Source organism: Choloepus didactylus, chromosome 19 (genome assembly GCF_015220235.1).
Source record: "Choloepus didactylus isolate mChoDid1 chromosome 19, mChoDid1.pri, whole genome shotgun sequence".
Taxonomy (NCBI): Eukaryota; Metazoa; Chordata; class Mammalia; order Pilosa; family Megalonychidae; genus Choloepus; species Choloepus didactylus.
The window spans coordinates 15,056,211-15,077,015 of NC_051325.1; the positions used below are offsets into that span (position 1 = coordinate 15,056,211).

General features: G+C 47.3%; 1 protein-coding gene across 2 annotated transcripts in view; it reads right to left on the reverse strand.

The window, feature by feature from the left end:
- SLC24A3 (solute carrier family 24 member 3) overlaps positions 1 to 20,805 on the reverse strand; it is a 561,375-nt gene that overhangs the window by 488,783 nt on the left and 51,787 nt on the right. The window contains exon 2 of one of the 2 annotated variants that reach the window (XM_037811900.1): positions 2,276 to 2,404. The exons of the other annotated variant lie outside the window; for it this stretch is intronic. Coding sequence (XP_037667828.1) covers positions 2,276 to 2,404 — 129 coding nt within the window. The remainder of the gene's footprint in view (positions 1 to 2,275; positions 2,405 to 20,805) is intronic. 2 annotated transcript variants of the gene reach the window in all.

Genomic DNA, 20,805 nt, shown 5'->3' on the forward strand with positions numbered 1-20,805 from the left:
AATTTGACTTTAAATAGGCATTGAATGTCCATATTGGAGAATGGCATTACAGACATTTTTGAACCATACACACTTGGAAAACAGTGGCTATGATCTGGGGTGGCTAGAGAAGACTTGGTGAAGGATGCAGGCTCTGAGCCAGCTCTCGATGTATTAGGATTTGAGCAGAATCCTTCCTGTCTCGGGCATTGACTGTTTTCCCTATAGAATTTGGTTCAGAGTCAAGGACCCCAGAAATAAAGTCAACAAATGAGGAAATCAAGAACGTTCCTGCTGGTTCCATACTCTTTCTGAACCAGCTCTACGCAGCCCATGACCAAGCTCTTTTTCACTTCCTCCCAATTTCCTCCGAAGCCTTCCTTCTCCTCCCTTTCCCCAGGCCATCCTTGCCAACACCAGCAGGCACTGGGTTTATGTTCTTTTTACTGACCTGGACATTTGCTTTTCTACCTTGTGTGGCTGAGTCATTTCTTCTTTTGCAATGGGATGTAATGTGCTGTATTCTTCTACATCCATCCCCGGAGAAAGGCACGTCCTCATACAGGGAGCAATGCCCCTCCCAGAGAAACCACCCCACCTTCCCCCAAAACACAACCCCACAAGAGAGAACAAAAAGGCCCCCATCACCGCTGGCCCTGCATGGGGCTGAACCCAACAGCCAGTGCAGCTCACCACCCAAACACAGGCCACCAGGTAGTGTCTGACGCCACTCCTTCCCATACAAGAGGGGATGTCAGTGATCTCTAATACCGTATGCCCTGCCTTCTATGACCCCGTACACCATCTGCCTATTGGATTTAGAAAGACACTGAGAAAAATTTGGCTACCACATCAGATCACCAGGCAAGATTTCTCAGCACAGAAATTACTGTGCCACCCGTTACACTCTTCCAGGCCAAGCCTTGGTGAATCCACATTTCTCAGAATATACATGGGACTGTCTATGTGCTTTGCTAGCCTTCAAGAATGTTCTTTGTGAGCATTTAATAGCAATTGCAGTAACCACTGACTTCTTCACCTTGGGGAATATAAATTACTTTGGATTTGTTTTTGTTTTTGTTTCTGTTGGGGGGGGGGTGATATCTATTTTTAATTCTTTCAAGCGTTTCTTGGGAGATGATTGTTAAAATTCTCAGCATGGTGCAGTTGGGCATTTCTACCCACCTCCCCCAAAAAGAGCAGACACACAAGTTCATGAAACACTCCTGGACTCAAAGGTCTACGAGTCTTTGTACTGCAATGGAGGTTGTTTCTGTACTTCCCAGATGACACTAAAAATGAACCAGGCCTCTGGATGAAGGTTCCACATGCTGTCAGGCTTCCGGGCCCTTAACTGGAGCACACACAAGGCCCAAGTTCCTCTACCAGGCAAGGAACAAAGAGCTTCAAAGTCTAAGCCAGGGTCTGCCAACTACAGCCCACAGGCTAAATCCATCGATGGACAGTTTTCATACAGCCCATAAACTAAGAATGCTTTTAAAAATTTTAAAGAGTTGTTGAAAAACAATTAGAATAAGAAGACTATGCTATACATACATACTGTAGCCTATAGAGCCTAAAATATTTATTTTCTGGCCCTTTACAGAAAATGTTTGTAGACCCTGGTCTAAATTACCAGGAAGTTCCTCAGTCCCGAGGATACTTGCCATTTCCATGAGGCCTGGGTAAGCTGAATCCCTGTAATTCCCTGTCCCCTTGATTCCATTTGTATTTTGTTTTCTTTTTCAGTTCAGTAATATCAAAGATGGAATGTTCCACATATTTTTCTGAGGAAAGGCACAATCAATATCAAATACAACAACTGATAAATGAATATTCACTTCTTCTGAGAAGGTCAACATCCTAGATGAGGATCTGATCCAACCTTTTGTCTTTTTACCGTGACAGAAACAAGGCTCCTGATTAGAAACCCACCAGAGAAGATTCCAGGATCAAAGTGAGGATGGCCACAGAACATCCACCCCCCCAATCCTACCCCAGACTCAGTTTCCCACTTGTTAGCACCGGTCTCCACGTCTGACATCAGGATGGAATCAGAGGCACCACTGACTTTGACTTACCTTTTCCCCAACCCCATTAGGAAAAAACATAGAGGCAGAAATACACTTTACATAATCCCTTGGGATCACACCCTTGAGTTTCCTGAAAACTTGCCCTAAATGTTCTTGAAGTCTCTCCAGGTTAGAACTCAAAGACAAATCATGGTACCCAGTTTCTTCCTCCCCCGTAACCGGAGAAGATGTTGGCCACTGCCCAGCATGCAGCCGCCCGTTACCTGGTTCAGTGCAGTTCTTGCTGCCTCGGAGTCCTGCATCTTCTGAAGTCAGAGTTTCGTTCACCTGCATTAGCTTCCTCCCCACCATCCACTTTCTGTCTTCCCCTATGAGGTCCATGAGGTCAATCTCTGGGGAGAAAAAGACAACAACTGCACATCACCAACAGCAGAAAGGACTGAGTGCTCACTAATGCTGGTGCTTCAGTCAACATCTGCTCAATCTTGCCTATATCTTCTAGGCCTTACCATTGCAGCTCACCCCTTCTGCCTCTAACTGCCTGGAGGCTTCCTCCAGCTTCTGGATTCTCTTTTGACCAACAGAGGTAGACCTCAAACAATGGCTGATGGAACTGGTATATGTAAACCAACCATTGAGTGAGATGACTTTGAGGTGTGTATTCTATAACTGGCTTCCAGAGTTTTCCCCAGGGGGATTAAGCACCAGTCGACTAAGATGCACTCATTTGGTAAAGCACACTTTATTGGCAGTCATCTGCTCCCTGTCTCAATTCCCTGTTCCCAATGCCATGCTGGTCAATGCTTAACAAAAGGCTTCTCAGGGTTTGGGGGAGGGTGATTTATAGCCATTGGCCAATTTCTGTGGTGTAAATACTCCCATCATGGCCAATTCCAAGCTACCACCGTGACCTCACTGAATGCAGAATTGGGAAGAAATGGATACAATTAGCTCCAACCAAGGCAGCACAGGTGGCTCCAGCACACAACTGTCAACTTCCTACTTAATTTCCTTGAGCTCCCTCCCAAATGAACCACCTGCAATTGAATACTGGCTCAGGATCTGCTTTTGGGGGGTTACCCCAACAAAGACACCGTTTCAGTGCTCCTGGAGCCTAGCCCAGTGGGTGCCACACACAAAGGAAGTTTTCAACAAACAAGGCATGAAGGCATGAACTAGGAATAAGTAGATCACTCAGCCCATGTCAGGGGAGTGAGTATAAGGGAATATTCTAGAACAATGCTCAGATTTCTGGCTGAGATGATTGTGGGGATGGGAGTGCTAGAAAAGAGAGCGCAGAGACTGAAAAACACATTGGAGGGTTAGAGGGGAGAACATAGTGCGTTCTCTTTGAACAAGCTGAATGTGTCTGTGGGGCACTGAAAGGCAGATATACTGCATGAATGTGGGTAGAGACCCTCAAGAAAGAAGAGCTAAGCCACACAGAGCATTAGGAGATTCCGAAGCAAGCAGGGAAGAGCATGGGACGTACGTTTGGATGGGTCCTCCCAGAGAGGACTAAAAAGAAAGGGATGGAACAAGAAGTCTTGCAGAACCCATCAATACTTTAGAGAGCAAGCATGGTAAAATAATTCAACAAAGTATCATGGCAGGAAGGAAAAGAACAAGGGGAAGGCAAGCAGAAAGAGAATTTCAAGTAAGCGCAGCCTTTACCACTGTGGACAAGTGAGGTAAGGCAACGGCAGAGAAATGACTGGTAGAGCCAAACATCAGGGGGTCAGTGGAGGTAGAGATGGCAAGGAAAGATGGCTTGACAGTAAAGAAAGATGTGACATGAGGCAATGGGTGCCTCTGGAGTGTCCAGAGATGCTGTGCTCAGAAAACTGATCTAAATAGGAGACAAGGGCCTGATTCTCGGGTCCAGTGGCCTTTACCAGAGGCTGTAGGATGAAGGTGATACCGTAAGGGATGACGCCCGGCCCCACTGGCGTGGCGTTCTGAAACAGCACATGAAGAGCCGATGGTCATCATATGCATTCCCCCGTTTCTATGGTGATTTGCAGTTTCCCGAACGATTTCACTTTCGTCATCAAATTTGATCATGACACCACTTGGGAATCCAGAGGGGACGCGGGGACACTGTCTGCTTGGTCTACGGGGGCCCCTCCGAGGCCCAATCACTTGCGCGGCGTGGAGCAGGCACTGAGGACATACATGTCAAAAGAATTATTCCTGCTTTGTGGAAGGATAGAGCAGGACTCCTGGAAGTTACTGGAGATCACGATGCTTGTGGGCATCTCACCTAAGCCAACAGGCCTTGCGCTCCTCCTCAGTCAACTGTAGGTCCTGTCCCCAGGTGTATAATTACCCAGATATCTAATTACAATTAATGCCTACTGATCAGGACAATCCCTGGGTTTTGTTTTGTTTTTTTTTCCCCCCTCAAAAAATGTAGACTGTGGAGTCTGACTAGAATAAAGAACAATTTTAAACTCTGAAATACAAACACCTACATGGTAGCCACATGCCAGTTTAGCCAAAATTGTGAGGATAGTACCACAGATAATTCAAGGTTAAAGCAAGGAATTTTGTGGTTTGGTCAACCCAAATGGTTCATTTTTATGATTAAGAATGATAACAAGCAGAGAAAAAAAAAAGTCAAAAGCTAATGAAGAAACAATAAAGTCAGTGGCCTTAAAATCCAACAATCAGCCATAAAATGTGACTATAACACCATCCTATTGTAAAGGATCTAAGTGGGCAGACATGAGAAACATCCCCTTGACTTGGGCTGGGCTCTCCCAGAACCTTCCCCTGAAGCAAGGATTCAAGTGCGAGGAGTTGATCTGGGAGGGGATTCCAGGGAGCAACAGTAGGATAATAAAGAAGTGGGGTGGGGAAGAGGAGCCAACCAATAAACAGTGTGTTTCACGCCAGTTGTTTCCAAAATGGGCAACTGAAGCTTGATCACACTGGGGGGGATCGTGGAGGCCAGCAAGGACATGCAAGTCAGACATCCAAGGAGTGAGAGAGGCTTGGGAGTTACCCTCTCCAACTGGTCTGCCAACGGTTGAAGGCTCTTCCCAGGATTAATAATTCCCCAGCACTTCCAACCTGCCACATGGGTAATGAAAGTGGACTCTGGTGGCTCAAGAAAGGCCTTGGGCAATGAGATACACACGCCAGAAGTTGGCCTGGCCAGTGTGCTAAAGAGAAAGGACAGCCTGATGTGAGGAGATCACTAACAGATCTGCCACCCTTCAAGATATCCCAAGGCAGAATCTTGCTAATGTGCTAACAGATTCACCATTCAACTCTTCTCATAGTCTGGGTCAAAGAAAAGTGCTTTTGGGTACTGCAATCCCAATGTTCAGAAGCCCCAAAGATTCACAAAGAAAGAAGCAACAGTGCCCCTTCCAACGGCTTCCAAAGCTCTCTTTCAAGCCAAGTTTCCATGGTTCTGTAATTCTGAGAGAAAAGCTGATACCAATTGAGAGAGAGAAAAATAAAGCCAGTTATTGTAGCAGAAAATTAGACGATTTTTTTTACATAGCGATTCAGTATCTTCAGGAATTAGAAACTATTAAAGCAGCACCTCTAAAAGCCTACTAACTTTTATCTCAACAAAGATATATTTGACCACTGACCACTGATAGAACGTGCAGAGACCAGAGTCTGAAAGTAACAGTGAAGAGAGCAAGACATTGCATTCATTTCCTTCCCAATGAGAACTAAGTGTGACATTACACCCATGTCATTTGTCCTCGCAAAATTCCTGGTGACATAGGAAGAGGCAGTTGGTTCTAGGGTCAACTTATCTTTGGAATAAATATGTCAAGAGTAGAACAGAACTGATTTGCCTAAGATCAGGGTCAATCTCAGGCCACCTCCACTACCAGGTAATAGTTACCCTGGCTTCCATTTACTGAGGGCTTTTTATGTGAAACAACTTTCTATTCTTCACGTTTCATCTTCCTGATAGTCCTATATGAAATCATTAACTCCATTTGCAAATAAGGAAATTGAAGCACAGAGAGGTTAATTAACTTTCCAAAGGTCACACAATGAGCAAGTGGCAGAAAGCGGATTTGAACCCAGATCTGGTAACTCCAAAGGCCAAATTCTTGGTAGATCCCCAGAAAGAATGAACTCCATCCTAGATAAATTTTTTCAGCTATAGCGAGGTAGAGCAATAATGTAGCTTGCACCTTATAATAGGTTAAAAATGAAGACACAGTCTCCTTGGACCTATTTCAAAGAAAGATGTTTTCTCAGAAACTACTAGCAGTGAGGCATGACCATCACCCTGCAAAAGCATCATACATGAAAGAATAACCTGGTTCTAAAAACCCACTCCATGCATGATGCTCTGCTAAGAGTTAATTTCCTAGAGACTAAGCTGGCCCTGTAGCCATGGACATGGATCTTCTTGTATTTAGGGGGGAGGGGCAGAAGGAGGGCAGCCAGGAAGGTCTGGAAGACAGGGAAGGCAAAGGGGCTTTAGAAAGAGGGTCTCGCTCGGTGTCCTCCCTGCTCTTCCCTTGCTCTCATCTCCCCCACTTCGTCAGACTTCTCTGCTTTGCAAAGACACAAAGACACGGCTCCGCGAAGCTGCACTTGAGCAATGTCAACAAAAACACTTGGTCCCCATCCACCGCATTCTTGGCTCCTCATCTCCCAGGCCCTGAAAGTTGCATGTTGGCCTAATTAGTCAGGGGAGGGGTTGGGGGAGGCGAGGGGAGACAGCAGGTTCACATGTCACATGTCACAGCAGAGGCAGCCTGGAGGACTGCAGGCTCCAAAAGGGGGGGACTGGGGCGGCCAGTGGGGAGAGCACATGGTGTCTGCTGAAGGGGAGGGGGCAGAGCTCTCAGCCCCGTGCACTAAGGGAGGAAGGAAAGTGGAGGCTGGGTGCCAAGTTTCCATTACAGAGCTGTGTGCTCCCCCTCTCCCCTGTGCTCTCTCCCCTCCTCTTAGGGGCCGGGGCTTGCAGAGCCCAAGGATTTCTGATACCAAGAATGGATTTCCTTGGGTGTCCATTACAAACAGCCCCAGCTCACAGCCTTCACCCTGAAGCTAAGACCCTTTCTCCTGGGTGCAACCTTGCCACAGGGAGCTTCCAAACCTTCCCAGATACCTGGCCCAGGCCTAGCAGAAGGTGGGACCGTCTGCTTGGCAACAGAGGAGATTAATTTCTTCAGACACCTGTGCAGTCGCCACCCTCACCGTTTAGGCTCCTCACCTGTACCAAGGACCCTCCCTGCCCCATCTCACTCCATCCGTTTAGCAGCCTGCAAGGCAGATAGCACTGACCCCATTTTGCAGGTGTTGCTGATGGGGTTGAGTGGCTGGGCAGGGACTCAAGCCCAGACCTGATCGCCAAGTCCAGGTTTGCATCTATCTTGTCCCAGGAGCTGGGGGAGCCCCAGGGAAGCTTTGAGGGGGCACGTGAACCAGAATACTGCAAACACTGCCTGCTTTTTATGGTTTATTTTTTTTTTAAACTGGGATGGCCAGTGTCTCCATTCTGAATCACCCAGAGAACCCTGAGAACTGACCCCATTTGCAGATGAGGAAACTGAGTCTACGAATGGCTAACGTGACACTGAAGAATGTCCAGAAAATTCGGTTAACGGCACAGGAAACAGAGCCAACCGGCGGCCAGGACTGGACCCTGCGGTTCCCGGGGCTGGAGCAGAGCTGCTAGCCCAGGCTATAAATACCCCACTCTGCCGTTTACACAGCTGGCTCCGCTCTGCACACGCAGACCAGGGTCGGAGGTGGGCTTGCATAAGCTGCAAGACACGCTCTGCAGGCTCCGGGGAGCAGGGGCAAAGCTGTCCCCTCTTCTCAGCACCGTCTCCAAGGGGTGGTTCCTGACCCCAGCCCCCGAGAATCTCATGAGCCTGGTGATTCTCCCCCTCTAGGGAGTGAAGAAGTGAGGAGAATTGGATCCCCCCGCTTTTGAAATGTGGACTTTTCAGATGGATTTTCCGACTGAAACCAGAGCTTCTCTCTGCATTTTTCTTGGTCCTTGGGAAGGAGCACAAATTGCGGAGAAGTGTGCACCCCACCAAAGCGAGCTCGCCCTACCCTCCAGGAGGGCAAGCAGGTGCAATCTAAAGGGACTGTGCTCCGGTTTCCCTCCACTGTCCCCAAACCTCCAGAACAGGGAGGATCTGGCGAAGACGGCCAGAGGAAACTCCAAGCTGCGGGGAGCAGTGGGCTCCAGTTCAAACTTCTCTTCTCGAGACACTGATCCACCATGTCAAGCGGTGAGGGGAACTGACAGAGCGGCTGCACGCGGTCAAGTTCTCCCCGAGCCCCCCACCCTCCACGCTCTCGTGTGTCCAATTCAGCTCCGGCAATTACAAGCAGCCGCCTTCACACCGCATTCAAATGTTCTCCCTGTGACGAGGCACTAGGTCGCCAGTCCAAGGAGAGAACCACATTGGGAGCTGAGGTTTTTCAGTCCTTCAGATGGGCCCCTCTTTCATTCAGAGGGGAGGATGGGAGAAAGGAGCCCAGGCCAAATTCCAGACACTTCCACAGGACTGTCCTCGGGACTCCCACTGCTTGGGCTCATATCCTTGGGGTTCCCTGTCCTCAGGGCCCCCTGTCCTTGGGGCTCCCCAGCCTTGGGGGACCCCCCGTTTGCTCAGGGGACTCACTGCTCAGAGAGGTGATGACCAGAGCATCAGCTTCTCCTGGGGGCTGGTCAGAAAGCAGGCTGGCTGACCCCCAGTAAGGGTGACCTTGAAAACAAGAGATTAGCCAAAACACCATGTTCAAGGGCACGAGCCAAGAGCCAAAACTGGCCCCAAATGCAGAGTCTACCATGGTAGTCGGGAGAAAAAAGGCAGGACTTGTTGTGCAACTTGGAGGCAAAGGTGGATAACCCTGTGCAAGCTGTGACATAGCTCCCCGCTGCTACCAGGGGAAAGCCCCTCCTCCAGGCAGCCTTCCCTCATCCCCCCTGAGATCCTCCATACTGCAGGCTCCCACAGCACTCCACTTCTCCTTCAGGGCTTGTCACAGATCAAAACAAACAAACAAAAAACACGTCTGTAATCATTCCATTGCTTCTCTCCTGTTCCCCATCACCACCACCACCAAGTTGTGAGTTCCAGGAGACCAGGCCAGTTTGAGCTTTTCTCATCATTGTGTCCTGGACTGAAATGTAGCAGGTACCCAATAGCCATTGGTTAACTGGATGGATGGACAGACGGTTAGATACACACACTTCTTCATGCATCACAGTCATATCTTTGTGGCCCAGCCCGCACGCACATCCATCTGGTCTCATCTGGTATCTGCTTCCCCAAACTCCTCCAGCTTTGCACAGCAGCTCTCTCTGCCCTTCCCAGCTCCTCCCTGCCACTCAAAACCCCTCAGTACCCCTTGCCACTCTCCTTCCATGACAGTCCTGTGTGGAGGTTGAAGGTTCAGCCTCATCTGCCTGGGGGTGAATCCCAGCTCTGCCAACTACATGTAGGTAAGTTGTCCAACCTCTCAGTTTCAGAATCCTTCTGGGTTAGAGGGGGAATAATAACGGCACCTGCCCCACAGTCTGTTGGGAGGAATGAATTAACCCTGTCCACTTGCACTGACATTTGCATCCTCATCTTGAGCAGCTCAAGGTCCTCTGCATCTCACACACTAACACAGGACCTGGCACGTCTTTGGATGGACGAGCCAACGGAAACATGGATGAATGCATCGACAAATGGAGATTCCCAGTTCCTCTTCCCCTGTCCACTCCCAAATACAGAGATTTTAACAGCAGCCTTCTGAAAACCACCCAGGCTTAAGCACAGGATTCTCATCCCAGGTGGACTTCCAATAGTAGAAAATCTAGGTCATGCAGGCAAAGGAGGCCACAGTGGAGCCCAGGAGAGAGAGGGGTCTGTAGGCAGCAAGGGTGGAAGGCTGCCTAAGCCTGACTGGGAGTTAAAGACCTTCCATTCTGTTTCCAGCCTGACTCTTCCATCTCACCCATGGGTGTCTCCAACTCCCCAGCCAGCCAGTAGCCCCAGGTCCAATCTCACTGGCTGCTGGGGGCTGAGACACAAGAAACAACACATTTTAGCAGAGTTCCTGGTGGTTCCAAGGAGTTCAGTGAAATGTCTGCTCTCCAGGCTGGGAGGATCTGGGGCTGCCATCCAGTACTTCCCCATTCCCATGGAAGGATTATCCCACAGACAATGCTTAGCCCACTCCACGGCAGCAGCCATCCTATCTTAGGGCTTCTGAAGGAAGAAACCCCATGGTTTTCACTTCACCACCCACTCCAATGTCTCAAGTCCTCATCTCAGAAATACCACTTGCAAATCTAAGCTAAATCCCTTCTTCTCTAACTCATCCCATTTCTTAGTAGAGACCAGGGCACCATGGGTTTCTAAAACCAGAGGAATCTTCATGACGGGCCAGGCCAATGATTCTCATCTCTGCTCTGCCCAAATGCAGATGGAGGCAATGGTGTTTCATTAGATCCAGCTGGGTGAGACCACCCCAAGAGAGAAAGGAGGCTCTGAACGTCCGTGAAAGATCTCCAAGTGATGCTATGTCCATCCCCTCAGAGGTCATGCCCCTTGACTGAGGGTTAAGTTTAAATGATGGGTCAAGGAATTTTAGGGATTTCTACCAAGTTCTCCCCATCCATCAGGGTCTTCTGGGTTCCCGGACAAAACTGCGGTCATTACACCCTGTTACTCAAATTGTGACTCCAGAACCAGCCCCATCCACCTCATCTGGGAGCTGGTAAGAAATGCAGAATCTGGGGTCCCACTCGGAACCTGCCAAATCAGACTCTGAATTTTAACAAGACTCCCATGTGGTGTATGCCCATTAAAGTTTGAGAAGGGCTGCCACGCCATGTTTATGCCACGTTTACACCATGTTAACACCACATTTACACTTTAACCCCTGGCTCATTCACAGACTCTGCTGTGTGCCTTCCAGTTTCCCACAGTGGTGCTCAGCTCTCTCCATCTCCGGAGTCTAAAAGGCCAGGACCCCCTCAACATCCCCAGGGGGTCCCCTCATTGCAGCACCACCTAAAACCCCTGCCAGAGAGCACAACTTATGTCCACACTCAAATACAGCCTGTCATATCTGCATCTCCAGCCCCCTCTGAAATTGCTTTGAAAATCTTTAGAAAATTAAATCCCTGCAGCCTGGTTTCAGGTCATTCTGTTTTTGGAACATCCCCAACTTTGTTCATTGAACTGCTAAATAAAGTGAATGGGTTTATTCTAACAACTTCAGTTTATTCTAATAACCTCTGGATTATTTTATGGATAGGTCAGGGGTCCAAGCTCAGCATTAAGACTAAGAGATTATTGTCAGGTTCTCTTTCCCCTGCCCTTTGCTGCATCCAAAAAGCTCTCCTGCAACCTCTTGGCCTCTTGATGACTTTCCCAGATTTCAGAATTTGCAGTAGCTCAAACCTTAGGCCTCCTCATGGATGCCTCTCCCACCTGCCCCTATCAGGAAGAGCAACCCTCTCCTCTCTACAGGACTGTCAGCCTCTCTCAATCTCTCTCTCTCTCTTATAGACACACATATGTCCAATGTGGGCCTCTTCACAAATATCCACATGCATGTGGATCTTGCTAAATGCAGATTCTGTTCACTGGGCTTGGGCAGGCTCTGAGATTCTGCATCTCTAGCACGTTCCCAGGGGCTGCAGCACTGCTGACCCCAGCACCACTCTGAGTCGGGGGGCTCTATTACAGATTTTTAAACAAATGCAGGAATGGATGAAAGGGTCTGAGTAGCTAGACATGAATGTGCTAGTCGCCCGGGCAATGCATTCTGCAGCAGCTCAGAGCCTCCCGGAAACCCCTACTCAGGACCGAGAAGCCCCAGTGGAATGGTGCCTTCCAAAGTGAAATGGCAGGAATGGAAGTGAGGAGATGCTGCCGTGATGGTCATGGGTTCCGCTCTGCGGGAGGAACAGGATGGAGAGAGACTTCTCTTCACATCCGTAACTCCGCAGACCAACATTTAACCCCTGCCAAGAACAGGTGCCTGCCGGGTCTCATGGGTTATGGGAGTCAGAAGCAAACACTAAAACTGAGTGCCAGGTGCACGGAAAGAGCTGGGCCATGTGGTCCTCAGGTGGCAGGGGCATTGTCCGCCAATGCCCCACCTGCTCCCAGCATCCCTGCACGCTCAAGGGCAGGAAGCCCACAGAACTCGAGCCCTGTGCTGGTGGCTGGGCAACTGGCATTACAACAAAGACAGCTCTTTCACGGGGTGGTAGGGGTGGAAAGAAGGGAGAAATGGGGAGGAAAAGCAGGACAGGGGAGGGGGGCAAGGGCAACAGGTGCACACACATGATGTGAGGCGTGTAATGTGGATTCCCCGGCTCTGAAATTGAAATCAAGTTTCACATAGAGATTGGTAGTTAAAATGCCACTTGTCATACTCTCTGGGTCCTCTCTTTGGCCATCTGGCCCAACATCAACCTGCCAAGGAGCTTCGGAAAATTAAATGGAGACACCTTTGGAAGGTGGGTGGGAAGATGATTTAGTGGTTATCTATCTCCAAGATCATTTTCCACATGTTAAAAGGCGGAAAACCTCAAATGCCATTGTGATCAACCTAGACCTGTGCTGCCCAAAAGAACTTTCTGCAGTGATGAAAATGCTCTGTTATTTAACTTTAATGGATGCAAATAGACACATGTGGCCAATGGCTAGACTAAGGGTTGGCCTTATCTACTATGTAGGATGCCCCTGTTCCAAAGATCATAAGCCAAGGCAGAACCCCACTTCTGTCCACACCTGAGGGGGGCTGAGGGGAACCAAAGGAAAGGCAATGACCTTTAACTTGCCCAATCAAGATGGCGGAATAAGGCACCTCAGGGCTCCATCCCAGCCCCTACCCCCTCCCCAAGCTTTGAACACCCAGCAAGAACTAGCAGAAACTTCTTTCTCAAAGCTGAAGAAAGTAGTTAAAGGACTGCAGTAAGTGGGCAAATACTGAATCAAGAAAAAGGCCACTTATAAGTGGTAGGATCTCCTGACGCCCTGGCTGGTCCCTGCCCGAACCTCTCAGGTGCTTGGCCCACACTACCAGTGCAGATCCTGGGTCTTGGTTCTGCAGGGAGCAGAGGCACACTGTGTATGTGCTGGGAGCATGTATGTCTGGCCCAGTCTGTCTGGTGGTGGCCTGAAAAGGACCTGCTGTCCCAAGACTTGCCCTGTGTGTAGAAGGCAGTTCACAGAGCTCTCCTACAGAATGCTGTGGGAGAACAGTCAAGTTGTGCTGCCTGGGGCAAGGGAGAGCTGACTGGAGGATGTACAGTGCAGTGTCTGGGACCATGAGACTGTTTCCCAAGGAAGAGGGGACATGCAGAACTGTGTAAATGGGGGAATCCCTTGGTGCATGCCCCAGACAAGAGGCATGTGCAGAAAGGCTCAAGGAGGCTCCCACACTTCGGCCTGGAGCTATTCTCCAAGCTCATATGGATAAGTCTTGAAGGAGAGCACTCACGAAGTCAATCTGCAAATAATGGGAAAGGTATTCTCTTTATCTCCATTTTTTTTTTATTAGCTCCTGGCATTCAAGGAAAGCTCTGACATAGCTAGAGGCAAGGTTAAAAAACAGACACTTCAGAGTCTAAATTCCAGATATAACACATTAAAATATCAAGAGGTCTAGGTTTCAACAAAAGATTACAAGACATACAAAGAAACAGGACGTGACTTCTCAGGCAAAGGAGAAGATTAAAGCATTAGAAATATTCAATGAGAAGGACTGGACCTGGGATATTCCAGACAAAGACTTTTTTAAATGGTGCTAAATATACTCAAAGAGCTAAAGGAAAACATGGACAAAGAACTAAAGGAAATCAAAAAAATGACAGATGAACACAAGGAGAATATCAAGAGAGCTAAGGATATTATGAAAATGAAATAAACAGAGTGGAATGCCACAACAACAGAAATTTAAAATTCCCTAGAGGTTCCAGAGCAGACTGGAGCTGGTAGAAGAATCAGTGAACTTGAATTGATTGACATCATCCAATCTGAGGAGCAGAAAGAAGAAAGAATGAAGAGGAACAGAGCTTTTGAGGCATAATCACATGTACCAATATATACATTGTGGGAGTCCCAGAGGGAGAAGAGAGGAAGAGAAAGAGAGACTATTCAAAGAAATAATGGCTGAAAACGTCCCAAATTTAATGAAAGACAATATAAACATCCACAATGCTCTATGAATTCCAAACAGGAAAAACTCAAAGAAATCCACACTGCTCCATGTTATAATCAAACTGTTGAATGCCAAAAATAAAGAGAGAATTCTGAAAGCCACAAGAATGAAGCAAGACTTCCCATACAAGGAAGACTCAGTAAGATTGTGCCAATTTCTCACTGAAAACCACAGAGGCAAGAAGGCAGTGGGAAGTCATTTTTAAATGTTGAAAGCAAAAAAAAAAAAAAACAAAAAAAACCTGCCAACCAAGAATTCTTTATCTTGTAAAACTGTCTCTCAAAAATGAGAGAGGAATTAAGACATTTTCAGGTAAATAAAAGCTGAAGGACTTCATCACAACTAAACCAGCCCTGCAAGAAATGCTAAGGGGAGTTTTCAGGTTCAAAGGAAAGGACATGAGACAACTGACTGAACCACATGAAGAAGTGAAGATCTCTAGTAAAGATAATGACAGGATGAATATAAATGTTGATGTTACTGTATTTTTGATTTGTAACTCCACTTTTTACTCTCTACAAGATCTAAAAGGCAAATGCATAAAATGTAATGATAAATCAATGGCTTTGGACTCATAATGTATAAAAATGTAATTTGTGACAAGAACTACATAAAGGTGGGGTTGGAGGAGTGTAAAAACATAGTTTATGTATGCTATTTAAGTTGTTACGTTGGTATCAAAGCAAACAGGATTGTTACAGATTTAGTATGTTGAGTTTAAGCCCCTTGGTAACTACAAAGAAAATACCAGAGAATATTCAAACTCATAGAAAACAAAGCACTGTAAAGGTTACCAGGGGTGTGGGGCAGGAGCAATGGGGAGTTAATGCAAAATGAGTGTAGGGTTTCTGTATGGGGTGAAGGGAAAGTTCTAGAAATGGATGGTGGTGAGGGTTCCGCAACACTGTGAATGTGATTAATTCCACCAAATGGCAAGCTTGGGAAGGATTGGGATGGGTAAATTTATGTTGTATAAATGTTCCCACAATTTAAAAAAAAAGAAACTAAAGAGAGAATGGCAATTAACTGCAATGCATAATACCAGAAGGGATCTAAGAATGGAGGGGGAAAAGTTCAAAATTATATTACTGGGACATAAGAAAAAAATTGGAATATAGAACATAAGCTTTGTATCAACATTAAATTTCTTGAACTTCATAACTGGAAATCAGGAAAACGACAGATGAACACAGAGAATATCAAGAGAGCTATGGATATTATGAATTACATTAAGTGAATATCCTGGTTCACAGGAAATGTACATGAAAGCATTATGTGTTCAATATGATGTGTGCAACCTGCTTAGGAGTCCATAAAATAATCTAAAATTGTCTGTTCTTTCCTCCCATGCTGCCTTGCCTCTGCCATTATAGAACAGGGCAAGAACTACGTCTTTTCTTAATTCTGGACTTTTCATAGTTCATGCCCAGAATAAAAATATCACTAGGGAATCAGACAGAAGGAAGAGAAATGCAAAGCAATTTCTTCTTCTCTGCAATTCTGACTGAACACCTTTCTTCAAAGTTTCCATGCCTCAGGACTCTAGGGGGTTAGAGAAAGAAGAGGGAGCGGAGGGGAGAGGAGAAATGATGTGAAGAGTGAGAAAGAGCATTTTATCTGCTCCCAAAGTAATAAGAAACTTGTTTTCAGTCATTACACTATAGTTACCCATGTATGTTTTGTATTTCCTCCATTAGACTGTAAGCTTCTTGAATGCAGCAGCAATTCTTTCTTATTGGCTCCATCAACATGCATAGAATTGAAGTTCAATAAATCTCCATTGATGAATTAAAGGTCAAACTACATTGAGACTTTGGTGCCTATCCCCCAACCCTCACTTCACCCCCAGAATCCCTGCTCCCTTAATTTGAGTCAACCTCAGATTTTTATCTGGGGCACCACCCCTCCCCCATGCCCAGTCTTGTGGTCTAGGTGAAAGCCCACCCACCCACCCAGGAATGGAACCTGCATTAAAGGTCTGGCCAATCAAAGCCCCACATCCTCCAGGCCACAATGACTGGTTCTCAGATGTGCCCGTAATCAGAGCCAATCCAATCAGAGTAGATTTTAGGTCATAAGCAGAGCTCCTAGGAGAGTCTCCCAGTAGGCTTAGAAGGAGAGTCTGAAGGCTTCGAGTCCAAAACTGCAGCCAGCACACAAAGGTGAGCAGAGCCAAATCAAGAGGCAGAGAAAGCCCAGGTCCTGATGACTTCCCGTTTCAGCCCCAGTACCTGAAGCCAGCCTAATTACGAATTTTTCAATGACGTGTTGCAATGTATTCTCTTTTTAGCCTGAGCAGATTGGGCTGGCTTTTCTCTTAACAGCAACTAAGAGACTCTTAGCTGATGCATGTTCTACCTTTTTATCTCATCCTATGTAAAGTCTGGTGAAATCCGAACTAGAAACTCAGTGGAGCTCTTCTCCAAACTGCCCTGCCTTCAGCCCCGCTGAGCCCTTCATGTTGCATGTCCAAGCCGAGGGCTCAATCTTTTCCGTGCATAAATGTCCCCATCCTGCTGTGAACATGGAGTTTCTGCAAGTGAAAGCAGTAAAGCTGTAAGTGCACTGGGACAACTGTGTGGGAGTTAAGATGACAATGGGCATAAACAGGTTAAAGGTCATGCTGCATGGGGTGATGGTTGGCCACTGATGATGGAGAGAAAAAATCTAGGCACAGTCCAAAAAATATCCTGCCAGAAGCTGGTCCAGTCAAACAAACAGAACCCTCAAAGGCCATTGTGACATTCCTGTAACAGTGCTTTGAATTAGCAATGCCATTTTTGCAATGTTGTGAGGTGCCCTGGATTGGGTTCCCTGAAAGCCGAACCTAAAATAAAGACTTGGGTGCAAGTAGCTGATTCAGAGGGGATCTCAAAAGGAAGGAGTGATGACGATGGGAAAGCAAGACCAGGAAAGGACAAAAGGACAGATGAGGGCTTTGGCAACAAGGGTACGATCCCACTGATAGTTCACAGATGCATCCAGGATGCTTCTGAAAATTGTCCACCTGAAGGACAAAGACTGCAGTTTCCATCCCCACTAGCTGAGGGTTGATCCAGGAGCATGGATCCTTCCAAACTCCAAGCTGCACTTCCAAGTGGACCAAGTCAGACTCCTCTATTGAAGGCCCTGGGCCTGAAAACAAGGACCCAAGGTTCATGCTTGAGGTGACACCTGTCATTGCCACAGGAGCCTGAGCTCACAGCACTGCCCCCACAGCCGAGCTGGAATCCGTGGAGGGCTGAACAGACGTCTTGGGGGGCACCAGGTAATGTCGGCCACCAAAGGTAACCTTGGCCTCATCTTGAAAACAACTTCTCTTGCGGCAAGTGGGAAGATGAGATTGGTCCAGAGCCATGGAAGCATAGATTTTCTGATATGTTTTTTAGTTCTCTTCTGTCCTCTTTCCATGGAACTTGACACCAGAACGAAAATACCCTCTTGATGTTTCACAATGAGCGAGCCAGGACAGAGGAGAGGACGGGGAGGGTGGTTTTCATTGAAGCACAAAACCTTTTCTCCTTTTTCCCTACTCTTTGGCCCATTTCTTGCACTTTCCAAGTTGGAAATTAAAACCAGCAATAGAAGAGTAACAAGGTCGAGTGGAAAGAAAGATAGGATCCACACTCTCTCAGGTTTCAGTTCTGTGTTGGAGACTGACAAACAGGAAAAGGAAGACGGGAAGAGAGAACGCATAGGAGTAGGATATAGGGCAAGCTGACCCCAGAGGGGCTTTACTGACCATCACGTGCTGCCCTGAGCAATTTTCTTGAGTCCTGACAATGAGCACTGATATCTAAGAGCAGACTTCCAATAACTTCTGCTTGAAAACGCTCGCTGAAAATGATAATCGATAATCAGTGTTTAGGGTCTGTTTTGTGCCTCCAGCCAAGGGCGCCTTGTTCCATTCTGTGCAGCTTGCTCCCTCCGTGCCTGTCTGCAACCCTCTCTCCAAGTGGAATTCTCTCTCCTAAAGCCACGTGGGCTTTTCAGCTCTGAATGCTGTGAGAAAGTCAGTCCTTCATGGCTTCCCCTACCCAGAGCAGTAAGTCCTCTGACAAGGAGCCAAAAAGAAAGAGAAAAGTGGAAAGCTTCTTCCATTGTTTCTAAAAGTGAAGGAAGCAGGAAACAAGGCTCAGGTAGGGGTGGGAGTGGAGACACAAAATTATTCTCTCTCTCTCTCTCTCTCTCTCTCTCTCTCTCTCTTTCTCTCTCTCTCTCTCTCACACACACACACACAAACACACAGGCTGAGAATGGTGATGTGGCAAGGGATTCTGGGAATGGAGTGTGTCATCTCTTCCGGAATCGTGTAGAAGTCTGTCCGTGGCAGAGAGATAAGTGGGTGGTGAAAGGGCAGGTGGGTCACAGATACAGAGGGTGGGGGCTTAGCAAATGTTTGCTCAGGACATTTGTCCCCAGTGGCCATTGGGGTCCTTTGCCCAAGATCCTTCCATCCTTTCCCTATGACAATTATGGAGATTTGACCCCACCTCAACTATGAGACGGGCCCCTATTTTAACAGAATTGGGGGATCCCCTTTCATTGGTGATCTGTTCAGATAAGCCAGACCTAAGTCAATCTGCTCATGGCAACTCCCTAGCCAAGGGGACTGGATCAGTAGGGGTAAGCAGCCCCATTCCAGTCAGTGAGATAAGAGAGCAGGTTCGCAGTGCCTTCTGCCAATGAGGTCCACTACACTCCTCAGAGAAGCTGCTAACATCAGGTTTCTCTCCACCTGTGTGAAGAAGTGAGGCCTGGAACTGACGCAGCTATTTTGCCACCATGAGGAAAGCCAGCCTTGGGCTGAAGCTAACATAATGAAGGGAGGGAAAGCAGAGACCACAGCTGGGTCTTTACAGACATCACTTGTCCATTGATCCCACCAGCCTCAACTGCCACCCTGCCTGCCAGTGGCATGGGCTGATAAACCCTCCAAATGGGTTAAGCATTCTAAAATGTTTTCCATGCTGGCAGCATGAAAGCTTCTGACTGATGTGGCTGATTAGACCTTTTGTTAAGAAGATGAAAGTATTGCTTTGAGATACATCAGACCTTGGTTCAGATTATTGCTTGGCAACTTTGTACCTATGGAACCTACTGCTGCATGGACTTCTTCCTAGAGTTGTTCCTACAAACCAGTGAACTGTTCCATCTACTAGCTTACCTGGGCACAAAGAGGCTGAATTAAAGCATTGAAAGCGCATCACAAAGCCCCACCATGCCAGAGATCTAGCATCCTTCAGGTCAAATCATGTTTGCTCTGTCAAGTAAGTGACAGCACCCACCACTTGCCCACCTTTTGGCAGCCTGAGGGCTAAATCTAGGGGCCTTCAGCACAAAACAGTAGAGAAGGGGGTGGAGGTGGGAAAGGATGCAGCATCTCCCAAATAAATCCCATCTCTCGGAGAGGATTCCTTGTCTCAGCAAAGTTCAATGAAAGCCAAGAATGGTGATGTGAATGGTGGCATCTGTTTAATGAGGCAGCCCAAAGCATCTGCTGATCCCGAGGGGCTACAGGCTTCCAAAGGTCTGCGAACCACCTCCCTCATCATCTCCTGCTTCCAGGCCAACATGATTTGGTTTCCAATTAGAAACACGTTGACTCAGTAACTCGAGTCAAGCTCATTCTCTCAATGACAGCAGTGAATGGTCACCAATATCAGATAATAAACAAGATGCCAGGCCAGGCTGACCAGACTTGGGAAAGCAGAGCTCAAGTAACCATGCCCTGTAGTGTGAATGAATGCTAATGGCAGTGGTGACAAATAGCCCCACTCCAAAGGCTCATAGAGAAAGACAGCTACCTTGTAGCTCCAATTTTTTTGGGGGGGTAAGCAATAAACCGGAACATTCTATTCTACAGAAGCAAATGTCACAGCACTTCTCACGAGTTTACGGAAAGGATGCACAGGGTGTGAGCTGAGAACATTTTTGTCTCTAGTTCTTTTGGCTTCAGTTCAGGATGACTTATCTTTACGAAAACCACAGCCCCTGCTGCTACTATTATTTCTAAGTATGACACCTGTACAACTCCAGCAATACAATAAACCTACCACTCTGAGCATTATGTGCTGGAAACTGTACAAAGGTAGCTGGATCTCTATAACATTTGCCATCCTGTGCAGGCCTCCCACATCCATTGTTGTGGGTACTTTTGAGGAAGCTCATTCTCTCACAAAATCCCTGCAATGGCCTTTGAGATGGGCATTATCCTCATTTCCTAAATGAAAACCAGCGGCTCAAAATCCAGTTCAGACACTTGCCCGAGGTCACAGGAGAAATCTGGAGTCTCTGCTTTGCACAAGGCCACAGGCAGCACTTATCCCAACCTCAGCCTCATGGTTTTCCTGGCAGAAGAAAGGTGATTCCCTCTGGTACACAGGCTTGGGAGTAGCAGAGCTGGCCTGGCACCTTCACCTTCTGGCTCCCAGGCCAGGCGTCTTTCCATCATCTCTTACAGCTTTCAGGTCAGAACACCTGGATTCTGACCTCAGTCTCACTCAGGATGTTGATTTGCAGGATCTCCCCCTCAATGCTTCCATATGAGACACGAGAGAGATAAGGCTGGTCTTTCAAAAGCCAAATAGGATGGGGACATCAGAAAGAT